Genomic DNA, 16,338 nt, shown 5'->3' on the forward strand with positions numbered 1-16,338 from the left:
ATGAAATTTGATGAATATAAAATTTGAGCTTTCTTCTCATTGTGTATATTCATTCTGTTAAAAATAAAACTTTGTTACAATACTCATATATGATTGACGAGCTAGCTAGACGGGCCAATACAAACTAAAACTACTAGAGACTGGTCAAGCAATCATTGAACTTCAGGTTTCCATCTATTGTACTCTGTTCTCCTTTCATGGATCAATGATCTAGCCATCATCTTCAGCTCTTCCTTTATTCAAAAATATACGGCAAAGGACCCACTCCCCCATTTCCATCATGGAGTTCTGCATAAGAAATAAAAATGAAACTAATTACATATAACCATATAATTAGGACCAAATCTTTAATTTTCACGGTTGACAAGAAATGGGTTTCTTTCATTTATTCTTATAATTTTGCATGGATTAGAGTAGAAACTGTTTCATTCTTTAATATACAAAACTAAATAATAAAAATTGTGAAACTCACTTGGGTATTAGGTTGAATACCAACAAACTGGAACTCATGCATAATCCACTGCGTTAGAGGCCCATTAGGTGGACTCCCCATACGGAAGACCAAAGTTTTCTTCATCCCAATGACTCGATTAAACCTTGAATCAATAATTTCCTGGTCAATACCATTAGCCTTCCAGTGACCAGACAAAGTCACTCGATTGGGTCCGTCTCCATTCCCATAAGTCTCATCCCTTGGGCTGAAAAAATACCTAACTTGCTCAACATTACCTAAAACAAGAAACACTCAAATTATTTCTAGGTGGTAATTTAACAAAATTCATAATAAAAAAAAAAAATTAATAATAAATAAATAAATTGAAGTTCATAAATTATGAGAATTATAGGGATTCCAACTAACCTGGTAAAGCCCAAGGATCATGATTGTAAACATTGACATCAGGAATTTGGGCACAACGCAATGTGGAAATTAAATAGACCTTTGACCTTTAAGTAGTGAATCACAAGTTCTTCGTCTGTAAGAAGGAATTGGATCCCATTTCTCTCCATTTTGAAACATTAGTACAACTTCCAAAAATCGACTCTCAGACCAATTAAGTAGTTGGGTGAATTCATATTTCAGAGGTCCAGTTCTCTAGTTTTTATAAGAGAGTTCTTCTGGGTATTTATGGACGTTAATTACGAAAATACCCTTGATGTTTTAATGTACATGCTGGAGAATGTGGTAAGAATTTAATTGGTGACTAAGCACGTCATAAGGAGCTGATTTTTTGTTTTTTGTTGAGAAAACAGTACAAGATACAGTACTTTGTTGCCTATCATTTTATCATACTCCTCTAATTAAAAGAGTTTAGATTGCACTAGCGGGCCATCAAGATCGTGTTTGGTGATATTGTTTGTGAACCATCCTAAAGATTATAGATTATGTAGTGACAATGATCCAGGTTTCCATTTTAAGAGGGATATTTCCTTTGTTTCCTTTTTGAGTTAGGAGGGATGTTTCCTTTTTAGGAGGGATGTTTCCTTTTTGAGTCGTGATATACTGACTACCTCATGTGGCACACTCAATCAACTCTCCTAATGTGATAAGTTTGGGAACGGTAGATCTATACGTCTCGTGATACGTGGTTCTCTTGGGATACCTATTTTTATGAGGGAGTGCTGTTTTACTTCCAAAGGAGTATAGATCTACGATTCTCAAATTTGTCACGTCACGAGAGTCAATTAAACGTGCCATGTGGGGTGGTTAGGTTATCACCATCCTTCCTTTTTAGGAGGGATGTGAATATATCTTATATTAATTAACAAATCTTTTCCTATTTTTGTGTTTTTAATAAGCGGGTAATTTTGTCATTTAAGGGTTGGTTGGTGAGTTTTGGGAACAAAGATTGTGGGCCGTTCACATAGTTAGTAAATAATTCATGAATTGTAGTCGAATTTTTTGAATGATACACAAAATGATTAATACTCTTGTCCAATTCAACTCCTCATAAAAATTCGTGACTTTTTGAACTTTTCAAATCTTTCACGATTTATTGTTTTCCCGAATTAAACAAATCAAAAATACTTTCTGCAAAGATCGTTAAAGCACAAATTAACCTGTATTTTGTAAAACAAGTTACATCTCAATAGCATAATAATATTTTCATTATTCTCTCTTTACACTTAAAGGTTTCATAATTAGACAAGAACTAATCATTGGATCTCACTATTATTGATCAACAATTTGTCTTTTCACTCCGTTTATATATCTCCTCTCCTCTCAGATTTTTTGAAGATGAGCCCGAGTAACTCAATTAAGCAAGGTAGTATGTGCTTTTCATCACGAAGATTTGTGTTAATAGTATAATTAATAATAAAAATATATATATGTTCTTAATTTTAAATATGTTTTGTATATGCTATTTAAGAATAAATATTAAAATGTAGTATGTTTATAGGTTTCCAAGTGTTATTGATTTGTAATAAGGCTTAAATATTTAATAAACATGCATAAAAAATGTCATATGTTCTTAATTTATACAAGAATGAGTTCAAAGATAAATGGTACTCGTGGTGATATTGAAAGATGAAATATAGAAACAATAAATCATAAAAAAATAGAGGAGTATTTCCCTAAGGCTCCGTTTGATAACGCTATCAAAATTTATTGTCAGATTCTACTGGAAGAAGTAGTTGTAAGAAACAGTTGTAAAAAGCTAGAACACTAAATATTTCTTTGATAGTCTACTAAAAGTGTTGTGCGGTTTACTAGAATTTGGTAATTATTGTATCATACAGTTAGATTCTACTGTATTATAGTAAATGACCAAAATACCCTTAATGTTTATAATGCACTCACAATGCACTAAAAATTATCAGAATACCCAAATAAATATATAATACAGTAAATATATATATATAAATAAATTTGTATTAAAAATTATAAAAATAATTATTTTAATTTAAATAAATTTATAAATTTTATAGAAATTTCGGTAGTATCTTTCTTAAAAAAGACATATGAAAATTTTCTAGCAAAGAAAATACCTGTATAATACACAATCCAATATCCACATAACATCTCATTTATATTCTGACGTCATTTAAACATAATAACAATAACTAATATAATAAGTAGAAATGAAATAAATAAAAATATGCATCTAACAAATGCATACAAGATATATTTTGCATTCTTCTTATTTGCTTTCGTTACTAAGTAACATTATCATTGATAACATTATTTCTCTCCAAAGATGAAATCCAATTACTTCGCAAACTTCAGAGGTTTCGTTTGAAATATTGTATTTTTGGATGATGTTATAAAAAAACTTAAATTATATAAAGAAACCAAATTCCTAAAATAATAGATGAAAAAATTAACAAAAAATATATATGTAACCACCCATCTCATCACTCCTCACTTGTATCTAATGTATCGATCTCAACATTATAAGAGACGTCAGTATTCGTGCAAATCTTACTCCAATAACACCAAATGCTTTTTTGTAAATCTCACTTGTTCTTCATTTACCCTCTACATAGTAAATATTAGTTTTTTTAAACTCCTTCACTAAAATTCCATATCTAATATTATCAAACACTTTATGTGGTCTCCTATCCATCTTAACAAATTCATAGCATATCTCAACCCAAACTTAATGTTGTTTCAGTGTCCAATTTACTTTCACAGCTTTCGAATTTGTATCCTTCATCTGACAATGGTAAAGAAATGAACCACTTCGATTTGTATTTATGAACGGAAATAAATATATATCAACCCATGTATTATTGAAAGCAAAAGATAAAGTCCAGCTTTTTGAAATAATCCACAATGCAGGGTCTTATGTGTTTGGATCCTTGTTAGAAAAATGTTCATCTTGTATAAGGTAGGTCTTCTCAAACTCCTTTTCTTCAACAAATTTATACTTATAAAAAAAAACAAGTATAATGGGTTATAAATTGATGGAATAATAGAGTATGACAATCACCAAATCTTAGGCATCAACATTGCAATAATTTCGCCGTCAAAAACATTAAAATCATCATCATTGAAGCATCATACCAAATATTTGGTGTCGGCTAAAGAAGTATTATTATTATGATAACAAAACAATCCCATAAAATGAACATCATATAATTCTAGCAGTAATCCAAGGTACTAATCTCAAGAACAGTTCAATGGCTTAATTGGAAAAACACTTTCTAGGATTCTTTGAAAAACCAAAGAGCAATTCATAAAATCTATAGCTCAATTAAATATACATGCTTTGATCAAAGATATGGTTCAAGATAGAGTTGAATGGTGAAATAGAATTCAATGAGAAGTATTTCTAGGGATTCCCACTTACCAAACAAAGCCTAAGGATTATGGGTTCAAACTTCAAACTCAGTAAGATTTCAATAAGGTTAAGGAAGAGAAAAAACTTTACGCATCAAGTTGTGAACCAAAAGTTCTTTGAAATCGGAGTCCAGATGCCATAATTATCTCTCCATTTCAAAACATTACAACTTCTCAAAATCGCTTTTGAAACCAATTAACTGTGGCAGGTGAATTCAGATTTCAGAAAACCTATATGTAAAGTTCAATAATCCAGTTCTTATATAATAACCTATGGAGAGAGAATTCTACTATGTATTATGAACATTAATTACCAAAATGCCCTTGATGTTGTAATGGGCATGCTGGAGAATTTGGCAAGAATTTAATTGGTGATGAAACACGAGTGGAAAAGTATAACATACAATACTTTGTTGCTTATCATTTTACCATACTCGACTAACTAAATGATTTAAATCTCTAACGATAAGAATAAGACCATTGACCAAAAGGCTTCAATTGCACTAGGTAGGCCATCATGATCGTGTTTAGTGACATTGTTTGTGAAGTATGTTTATAAGATATCTAGTGTAAAATGTTTAGTTCCAGATTCTTGAAAACCTTCCATTTTATGATAGATGTGAATATATCCTATATTAATTCACGAATCATGTCGATGAAGGACTATATTTTGGGTTTTTAATAGGGGGTAATTTAGTCAGAAGACCTATGTTTAGTTATTATATTAATTAGGGATGCAACTTGGTCCGATTCAAATCGAGAATTGAAACAAACTAATAGCTTTGGGGTGGTTTGGAACAAGTTGCGGTTCGATTCCAGGTTACAAAAATACAGAACCGGTCAATTTGGTTCGATTCTCGGATCAAGCTTGTATAGAACCTAACCAAACCAAATCGAAAACTGAATCTTTATGCAATAAATAAATATATATATGTATATAATAATTATTATGAATTATTTTAAGAGTTGGGACATAGATTAATGATCTTTTAGGGATAAATTAATGACTTTTTATGAATAGATTAGTGATTTATTGTTTGAAATTTTATGTTTATTATACGTTTGTTTGTTCATAAAAAAATTCTACTTACAGTTTATAAAATATTGGCAAGCCATAGAACTGAACTAAACCAAACCGACTTTAGTCTGGTTTGGATTGGTTTGGTTCCAATGGAATTTGGCTCCGTTCTGGTTCTTATTTTAAAAAACTGACCTATGTCAGTTCGGATCTAATTTGAGTACAAACCGAATGAAGTTTTACCCCTAATATTAATCCATGGAAAGAGAAAGAGTTCTGGATGTTCAATACCTTAGTTACTAAAATACTCTTGATGTTTTAATGGACACACTAGACAACTTGGCAAGAATTTAATTGGTGACAAATCACGTACTTCTTTCGAATTGATTTTTCGTTGATGTTGAGAAAATAGTATCAGATACATTTCTTTGTTCCTTATCATGGAATGAATCATGATCATCTTGAACAAAGATCTGGAATCATGGTAGCAGTAGCACATGAGAAAATTTGTATACTAGTTTCCAATTTGATTTAACCCTTCAACAATAAGATGATGGCAGAGATTCTTACTAATGAAGTACCAATCGAATGGCTAAAAATGCACTAGGTGGGTCATCATGATCGTAAATGGTGATAGTGTTGGTAAACCATGTCAAATCTCATGGATTATGTAATGTAGAATACTCGCTTGGAGATCCTTTTAAAACAACTATGCTACGTATTTCCTTTTTAGGACGGATTGGGACTTGGGAGGGATGTGAACATATCCATGTATTTACTAACAAATTTTTTCGATTTTTAAAAATGGGTAATTATGCAATTAATCATTGCTATGGTGGTTGGTGGGTTTGGTTGCTAAGATTGTGTGCCCTAAATGTTTTAAAAATAAAATAGACCAAATCCATCTTCAAAGTTTTGGAGGAACCATCTTCGTTACAAGACACGCGACTTTTTGTATTTATTTCACACCCTATTTTTTTTTTCAATATTTGAGATACTTTCTTAGAAATGCCATGTGTAATCCAAAGGAGGGGGTTTTACCAAAAGTTTGAAATAGGGTGGCCACTTCATAGTTTTTTCCCATATATATTCAAGGTAAGTGACAATCATATTGCCCACATGTATGCATGATTACTGTAGATGCGCAAGGTTCAAGTGTTTGGACCTCTTCTACATGGGTTTAGAAGTTGTCATCATTTAAACAGTTAGGATATGAATGGATACCACAAAAGAGTTTTGAAATTCTATTTTTTGGCTTGTAGTGACTTACAATCAATGGATATCGGGAAGGTCTACCTAGAACTAGGTAAAGAGGTTTGGTTGAGGGACAAGGAAGGTATAAGGTACATTTTCCCACACATCAAGTGATGGTTATCATAAGTTGGACAAAAGTGAAGTATGAAACTATTTATTTTTATTTCGAAATTCGAGGGAATGATAGAAGTTAAGAATTTAAAAATCTATAGTTCGATTTACAAACTAAAGAAATGAAAACAATGATCAAGCCATACACAAAAGTGTATGCTTGCTGGATTTCTTTGTAAACTTAAGGATTTGGTGTGAATCACTAAATGTTTCACTCATCTTGCCTCTAAGCTATCCCTTCTAACTTATATGCTCTTAGTAGAGCTTCTTTTTGTTTGTTTTAGCCTTAGAAATATGTCCATGAGTAAGGCACATCCTTAAAGAGGTTAATCCTTAGGCATGCAATTTAGTCCAGATTGAGATTATTTTTATTGTCTTAGAGAGTTAAGTTTAAATCTAAGTAGATCCCCACCTTAGCTCATAATCTTTTAAAGGATGAGAAAATGAGGTGTGTGATATATGTTAATGTATGAGTGTTCTCAAAGGAATTTATTAATGAACTTATAAAGAGAAAATTACCTCATAAAAGGATTACTTTCTAGCTCTTATCCCATGAAAGTAAAACAACAACCAAGAATTAGTACATAGAATTGAAATAAACTAAAACAACACTACTTCAAATTTAAATGTTATCTATGAAGCTTATTATGAATTTATAAGGAGAGATCACCTCATATGGAGGGTTTAGTCCCTACCACGTACCCAAGTCATTCAACTAGAGAAATTAAAATTATACGTTAGTTAAATGTAAAAATACTTGAAATTAAAAATACTTTAAAACATAAATTTAACTCCTACACCCCACCTTGGACCATTCTTTTTATTCATCTTCTTCTTCTTGATTTTAGCTTCTTAAATTATGAGACAAGGCTCGGATAGAAGTTTGGGATGTTAGAAAGCTAAAAAATAAAATAGACAAAGTTTGGGATCTTAGAGATCCTCTTCAATTTTCCTTGGATGGGGTCTTATTTATAGTCTTTTCGGAGACTGTTGGAGATAAATTTGTCCAAAATCTTAAAGTTCACAATATTGCCAACAAAACTTCAAAGAATAGCTCTAATTACCATCTATCAAATTGTACTTTATTATCTTTTACACTCCTATGAGTCTTGCAATTATAACGATCAAGGGATAGGATTGTAAAAGACAATAAGGTTCTAGAGGATTCTATGGGAGGGTTAAAATAGTCCGAGACCCTTGACTTTGGGTCAAGCTCTAGATAACTAAACTAAGTGGCATGTAATTTGGTACTCTTTTCACCCCATCAATTTTGTTGTCTGTCCTTTCCTCATCCTCATCTTTTTCAATAATACCCCTCTAATTCTTATTTTTCCTCTTTTACCCCCTTTGACCCTAACGATAGTTTAATAAAACATAATTATAAAGCCCATCTTTACAATTGTTATGGTGGATAAACATCCTGTCCACTTCTTTATATTGTCCTACTTTATCGGCTTCTCACTTCACCCTTCAATTTTATTGTCTTTCATGTTTCATTTCCCCTCCTTTCTTCAATTTTACCCGTTCAATTACTATTTTGCTCCTTGACAAAAAGTCAACATCCCTTTTTCATTGTTGCATTAAAGATGAAAATTTCAAACTTAAATTATTAAATAAAATCATGATCTCATCGTTAATTTGATAACAAGAAATGAAATTTGACTTCCGATAAAAGGATAAATCTAATCTTGCATTTTGTAGAAGAGTAAATCTAATATCACTAATTTTGTAGGGAACATTGTTAAAATTTATTGATAGATCAAATATCATCAAAGGGCTCCACCTACAAGTTATATTCCATTAATAGAGTGAAAATGGTCTTCATATTCGATGATTTGTCACATAAAAAAATGGTGTTGGATTTGGATTCGTTAATGATCTGGTTCAATTGAGTCATTTCAATATCATTCACGAATGAGATAGATAGATATGGCATCCCAACTGTACTGTCTCTTGCAAGATAAACAAGATGACTCAAATGAGTTAACAGGGGTTTTGAATAATTATTTTTTAGTATTTATAAATTCATAACCTTGAAGGGTTAGCTCAATGGCAATTTTAAATTCAATGTTCGATACCCAATATGAGCAATGGCTCCTTGAGGCCAGCCGCTAGGGCGTACCCTCACTTACCTAGTACGTGTGATGTGCAGACGTTACACATGCCTTGGTCCAAGCCTTAGCTCACTCAATCCCACTACTTGGACAGAAGATTGGATACCCGTATTAACAACAAAAAAAAGTATTTAAATTCATATTATATAAATAAAATATGATTTTATGAGCAAAAATCTTCTAATCTAACTTATTTCATATAAAAAATTATAATTATTTTTATATAAATAAATGATTGTAAATCGAGTTAAATGATTTGTCTTGTCCAAGATGAGTAGACTTGTATAAGACAACTTCGTGTCGTCCATGAATGAAATGAGACGGCAAAACTAGTTTTAAACACCATGCGTCCATCAGATATGAAATCAAATGTATAAATCCATTAAAACTCAACCCAACGTTATTGATCAAATCATAATCCTATCTGACACTTACTGGATGAGCTCTAGATTGGGCCGATCTGATCCAATGACAGCCCTATTTAGTGAATTCTAATAAAATTCAAGTTACTTTAGCAATTCTTTTGAACTTTTATGGTCAAATCAACCTCTAGAAAACTTGATAAATTAACCGAATGATGGACCAAACATCCATACGATCAGTTGCCGAAAAATTCAGTAGGACCCAATTTGTCCATTTTAATTAGACAAATAATGTTAAGAAAACAGAGGCAATCCGACTAAGAAACCAATTGAAAAATCAAATGCAAATCACACAGAGATTTTATAGGGTTCCCTTGAGTTTTAGGTACATTCACGAATCACACCAATTTCAATAAAAAGAGAAAACTCACAATTACAGATGCACAAAAACAAACTTATTACTAAGGATTTTACTTAAAAACAGTACTCCTTGTTGACCAGTACCATCAGGCCCCACAAACATTAGCGCTTCAATCTGATCAACTTCAGCCGGTCTGCCATGTCGCCTAAGTTACCGTCCTGATTTTCCAGGACGATTTCTCTTTGAATTACCTAAACAGGAAAAAGACACAAATTAATTATTATAAATGACAGTTTAACGACCTCAGTCACACACTACACACACACACACACACACACACACAAAATGAAGTTCATGAAATATAAGAATTATAGGGATTCTCACTAACCTGGCAAAGCCCAAGGATCAACAAAAATTTTGTGCTTCAAGTACTGAACCCAAAGTTGTTCATCGCTTGGAAGTATTCGGAACCCAGGAGCCAATCTGATATCTCCATTTCTAGCTGTGTTGAGACCCCTCATTTTGAAACAACTTCCGTAAATCGATTCTCAGACCAATTAATTAGCCTGGTGAAGTCAGATTTTGGATAACCTATACATAAAGGCCCAGTACTCCACTTCTTATAATAATCCACGAAAGAGTGAAAGAGGCTTATGGCTATTTTATAATTACTAAAATGGCTGGAAAAAATGGCAAGAATTTAGTTGGTGATTGAGGAGCAATTATATGGATAGATTTTTCATTGTCGTCGAGATAATAGAATAAGATACAATACTTTGTTTCCTATCATTTTACTATGCATCACACATTAATTATTACTCAAAGAGATTAATAATAAGTCATGATTATCATGAAAAAAGATCAGGATTCGTGGTCGCTTGAGCTCGATACAACCCCTCAACATTAAGATTTGCATACTTTCATTAGAATGAATTACTAATTTAACGAAACAAACTAGATAACCAAACTAGATAACCGATCTGGGAAATGAAAGCAAACCAAGAAACAAATTGTTTTAACCTACCCTTACGAACCGGGTTCATTCTAGAGTGGTGAACCCCATACTCGAATTTGAACCAAGCTAACCAGCGAATCAGGTAACATAGGTCTAAATTATATTTTTCCACAATTTATTTAAAATCGCAAACTTAGCATGACTCTTTTTTTTATTTTTTGTGGAGAGAAACTTTGCAGGACTTTAGTCATTTGATTACTTAAAACTGATGTCTAAAGATCACAAGGCAAATTTTCACAATTTATCTAAATTCGCAAATTTTTTTGCATTGCATATTAATTTAGATAAACTGAATTTTTATAATTTATCTAAAATCACGAATTTTTGCATTGCAAATTATCTTAGATAAATTGATGTCTAAAGGGCTCAATGCAAATTTTTGTAACTTATCTATAGTCGGAAATTTTCGCATGGTAAATTATCTTAGCTATACCAATGTCTAAATATCTCGATGCACATTTTTGCAATTTATTTACGATTCAAATTTTCGCATTGCAAATTATCTTATAAATTGCAAATTCCCTCTTTCTCTCTCTCTTGAACCCTAAAACCCCACTCTCTTTCTTCCATCGTTCTCATCCCTCAGCCTTCATTATTGAAGTCTAAAGTTTGCAACACATTTCTCTAGACTTAAGGTTTTGGTGGAAGATTTAATCTCCCTCACAATGTGAAGAAAGCCCAAATTTGACGGACCAAGAGGTCAAATTGGTGTCGAATTTTTTATTGTCAAATTTTTTTTTCGACGGATCGAAACTTTCAAATTAATAAAGGATGAGAGAAATTCGACAACTCTAAACCGTCAAATCTGAGAACATCAAGATTTTCAATGGTCCTAGACCGTCAAAAATCAATTTCTAAAATTCATGAGCCTTGACCTGTCAATTTTTTATGTCGAATTTTCCAATTTTCACGTAGTGCCTCTCTCTCTCTCTACCTACTAGACTTAGGTTTTGGTGTAAGCTTTCGCCTTCGAAGAGTTATGACTTGGGTTCATACCTCAATCCAGCAAAGGTTCGGGTTTCTTAGAGTGGTCAATTTGTATCATTTTTGGTTTAATCAAATTAATTAATAAATACCAAAGAATAATTTGTTCAGATTGCTAGAATAATAGATGCATGCAATTAATTTACTATATTAAGTAAACAAATAATTAATCAATGTAAAGAAAAGATCTCACTAGTTTGCAGAAGAATATTGCAATCTTTAGATACCGAGATAAGGATAAATATAGGTAAATTTACCAAAACATGCACGAAATATTGATTATTTACCATTTTGATAAATAAATTTGAAAACTCTACCGTTTTGATAAGTTTCTCCTTAAAAATCTTTTTTAACGGAATGCATTCTTATGCTTATTCCCAAGATGTATTTATTGTACGTGCCCTTAGGGCACACGTTAATAAAACCACATTAAAATTGGCATTGCTTCACACATCGTTGACACTGAGGTGAGGACAAGACCATAGATGCTTTTCACTCGTATCTCGATGAAAACATCTATGATTCCGTACATACATCCACATCAGCAATGTGTGAATGAATGTTAATTTCAATGTCACTTAAGTATTTTTGGGAAAAAAATGAGATTAGGAAAGTAAAAGGCTTAAATAACATTAAAATTGACATTGTTTCATACATTGCTGATAATAGATGTGTTTACAGAAGCATTGATTCTTTTCATCAAGATATGAGTGAGATGCATCTATCGTTATATGCACACCAATGTGTGAAATCTACGTGGAATTCCTGTACATAAGGACACGTATGACCCACAATCATATTTCTTCTCAAAAGTCCAAACAAACCACCGCAGATAATTGATAAAATTACCCTATTTTAAAACCCCCAAAAATACGATTTATCCAATTAATACAGAGATATCTTCAAATTCGTCCTAAAAAGAAAGTTCGTGGCAACCTTTATTTCAAAATCTCGAGACAAGTACTCTACAATACATAATGTAAAATATTTAACCTGATTCACCAACATTATCACCAATCACAATCATTATGGTCCACCTAGTGCAAGCTAAGACGTTGGATTGGCTGTTCATTCTAGTGAAACTCTTTCATTGATCGTATGGGTTGAGGTTCAAGTCAGGCAGGATAATTGTATATAAATATTCCCATTTTGTTACAGATTCTCTATCATTGTTGATGATGATCATGATTCATCTAACTATATCTCAATAACAACGAATATTTTTTTTCCATATAATCACCAAATTAAATTCTTTCCATGTTATCCATCATGTACATTAAAACATAAAGGGTATTTTAGTAATTAACGTCAATAACACCCAGAAGAACTCTCTCCCTGGATTACTATAAGAACTGGTCGTATAGATTGTCTGAAATCTAAATTCATCACAACCCAGCTAATTATTTGGTTTGAGAAACGATATTGAGAAGCTGTAGTGTTTGAAAATGGAGAGACATGGAGAGATTAGTTTTGTTCCTGGGCTCCATTTCCTTCCAGCAGACGAAGATCTTGTGGTTCACTACTTGAAGCGTAAAGTTTTTGCTCTTCCTTTGTGTTGTTCCATCATTTCAGAGTTTGATGTTGGAAAGAAGGATCCTTGGACTTTGCCTGGTAAGTGGGCATCTCTAGAATATTTCTCATAGTTCATCCTCACTAAAAATCCAATTAGCCTCATCCAAGACTTTTAAATCATATAGGACAAATTTTGTCTCTCTACATTGTCCCCTTAAGATTATCTCCCTCACCCGTTCTTTTGGGTCTTCTACTGGCACACTACTGAAAAATCATCTATATAAAAAAAAGTGTTTTTTTTTTCATGGATTAGTGTAACTAGGAATTGATTCATTCTTTAATGTACAAAACTAATAATAAATAAATAAAAATGTAATACTCACTTGGGTAGAAGTTGTAGAACTCACTAGGAGGTATTCATGCATGATCCATTGAGTTAGAGCCCCATTCGGAGGCTTCCCTATGTAGAAAACCAGAGTTTTCTTCATCCCAATTACTTGGTCACTATTACCAGAATCAATGATTTCCTTGTCTGTACGAGTTGTTTTCTAGTAACCAGACGTGGTCACTCGATCGGCTCGGTTCTCAATTGGGCTGAAAATGTGTCGAACTTGCTCTGAAGGACCTAAAAGCATGCAATTTAATTATTTCTAAGAGGTAGTTCGATCAAATTCATAATTGAGTAAAAAAAAAAAAAGGGATTTAAGTTTACAAACACTGAGAATTCTAGGGATTCCCACTTACCAGGCAAAGCCCTGAGATCCTTCTTGCGAACATCAAACTCAGTAATAACTGACGAAGGCAGAGGAGAAGAAAAAACTTTACGCTTTAAGTAGTGAACCACAAGTTCTTCGTCTGTCTGTTGGAAGGAATCGGAGCCCAGGAGCCATGACTATCTCTTTAAATATCTCCATTTTCAAACATTACAGCTTCCCAAAATCGCTTCTCAGGCCAATCAAGGCAAATTCAGATTTCAGACAACCTATAAAGGTCGAGTTCTTCTGCTTTTTTTATAATCCATGGAGAGAGTGTTCTTTTGGTACCTTAATTACCAAAATATCTTAGATGTCTTAACAGACATGCTGGAGAACGTGGCAAGAATTTAATGGTGATTGTGGAGGGATAAATTTGAAAGCCACAAAAGTAACGACACGGGTCGGTAAATTGTTTGACATATTATTTTTGTAAAATTCATAGTTTAATTTTCATATAATATTTCATTCATTTATTATTGAGAATAAGTGTTGAACTCAAGACCTCTTAAGTGTTTTATTGTAAAAAGTAGCACTTTTCTTTTTTGGTGAAATATAAAAGAACTCTTTTCTTTTTCCTTTTTTGTTTTACTTTACTTTATTGGTTTTGAAAGTTGTAAAAATATCTCTTCTTTCTTTAGTCCCACATTGGGTAAATATAAAGAAAGTACTCAACTTATTTATGATCCCTCTCTCTTTAATGCTTGAGCGTGATAGGCCCGTTTTTGCTAAAATTTATTTAATCTCAATCGTTGGTATGTTGTTGTTAAAATTTATTTAATCTTAATCTCAAATTATTTACCGTTTTGGACTACAAATGTGAACAGTTGGGTCAGTTGTGAACCGATGGCTTGTTGTTTATAAATTTAGTTTTTTCTCTTTATTTAAGAAGAGAAAACGAAATACTTTCTGATCTCTCTTCTTCTCCGATTTCAAATTTTATGTTCTCTCCGAATACAAATCTTGCTACTTGTGAAAAGTTCGATCTAATCGAGTTCGTCGTAGATCTGTTATTTTCGAATGCACGGTTGGCAGACAGTGATTGTTGAATCTTGGAAACCAAACGCCAGAAACCAACTGCACTAAGGATCCAATCCGAAGGAAGCGAAATTGGTTTTAAGGACAGCGACTTCTCCGTGCCTCAGTCACGGATAAGTTCTTCCAATTTTCTCGAATTATTTACATTATAATATTGCTTATAATTCATTGTTTCAACAAATCAGAATCAGAATTTCTACAACAATTTGATATCTAAGTTTTGACCTATTTACTATATTGCTTTGGTAGTTGATATTCCCACCTAGTCATCGTCGCTCGGGAAACGATCAAGGAGAATGAGATCTCGAAAAGAGATGCACGTAGATCCTTGGATTCTTGGGATTTCAACATGATATGCAAGGAAAGTTTCTAGTCTTAAGGATTCCGATGCTTCTTATCTCAAAATAGAAGGAGATAAGATTAGAAACATGAAGGATAGAAACTCTCACTCTATAGATAAAATAAAGAACCACACCCAAAGATACACAATTTGACTCATAAAAAACTCTGTCAAATTTTTTGTGAGATCTAATTTAGGCATTAGAAGCTTTGTGTATCAGGGAACAAGGACGATCCAAAGAAGATCCTGTACATGGGAAAATGGAGATCTCGAGGTGATTACAAAAATTACCTCTACTATATGATGATACACGAATCATATGGGATATATTTTTACTATTGTTGTTGAGAAAATAGTATAAGATACAATACTTAGTTGCCTATCATGTTACCATACTCTTCCAATTAAATGATTTAAAGATCCAACTATAAAAATAAGATGGAATCAATCCAACGGTTTAGATTGCACTAGATGAGCAATCATGATTGTGTTGGGTGATATTGTTTGCAAACCATATTAAAAAATGAAATCCAACGGTGAAAAATAATATATTTTTTTTAATTTGCTTTTTCAAAATTCATAGAATTTTGCCCTCTACTACCCAAAAGCATCGGATCATATATTTTTTGAGCCCAAGGATCCTTACTAAAGCTAGTCAGACACTTTTTAATAAGGGATAATTTTGTTAGACAACTATGTACAGTTCTTATACTAATCAATGAAGATTGGTGGGAGGGAGTTTTACGTGTTCTATAACATAGTTATCAAAATACCCTTGATGTTTTAATGGACATATCGGAGAATGGGGTAAGAATTTTGGTGACAAAGCACATACTGCTTTCCAATAGATTTTGAAAAAATAACTTAAAGGAGCCTAGTGGAAGGGTTTCGATCTAAATGGTCTTTAAGTTTTGGTTGGTATCTACATAGTTCATTTAATACACTTTTTTCTTTCTTAATGGTCCTTAGACCTCATCTCACGTTATAAAGTCGTAAAGTACCCCAACTATCTTTTTCTCATTTTTTTTCACATAATTAGGTTTTTCAATGGTGATTGCGATAATTTTTGATGAATTTTTAATATGAATGACGGATGGAGAATGATATTCTATTAAGAAGAGTTAGAGTTGGAAATAACTTAAATTTAGTGATTGGATAAAGAAGGCAAGAGAGAGACTTCTTTTGGAAAGGAGGC

General features: G+C 32.4%; 1 protein-coding gene across 1 annotated transcript; it reads right to left on the minus strand.

The window, feature by feature from the left end:
- Positions 1 to 210: 210 nt before the first annotated feature.
- Positions 211 to 10,023, minus strand: LOC147405382 (NAC domain-containing protein 83-like). Its single transcript, XM_086432922.1, has 5 exons — positions 9,891 to 10,023; positions 9,717 to 9,753; positions 860 to 945; positions 473 to 729; positions 211 to 288 (listed from the first exon to the last, which is right to left on the minus strand). The coding sequence occupies exons 1-5, from the start codon at positions 10,021 to 10,023 to the stop codon at positions 211 to 213; spliced, it is 591 nt and encodes a 196-aa protein (XP_086289048.1).
- Positions 10,024 to 16,338: the final 6,315 nt, after the last annotated feature.

This window comes from Akebia trifoliata, chromosome 3 (genome assembly GCF_017979445.1).
Source record: "Akebia trifoliata isolate Shusen 1 chromosome 3, ASM1797944v1, whole genome shotgun sequence".
NCBI lineage: Eukaryota > Viridiplantae > Streptophyta > Magnoliopsida > Ranunculales > Lardizabalaceae > Akebia > Akebia trifoliata.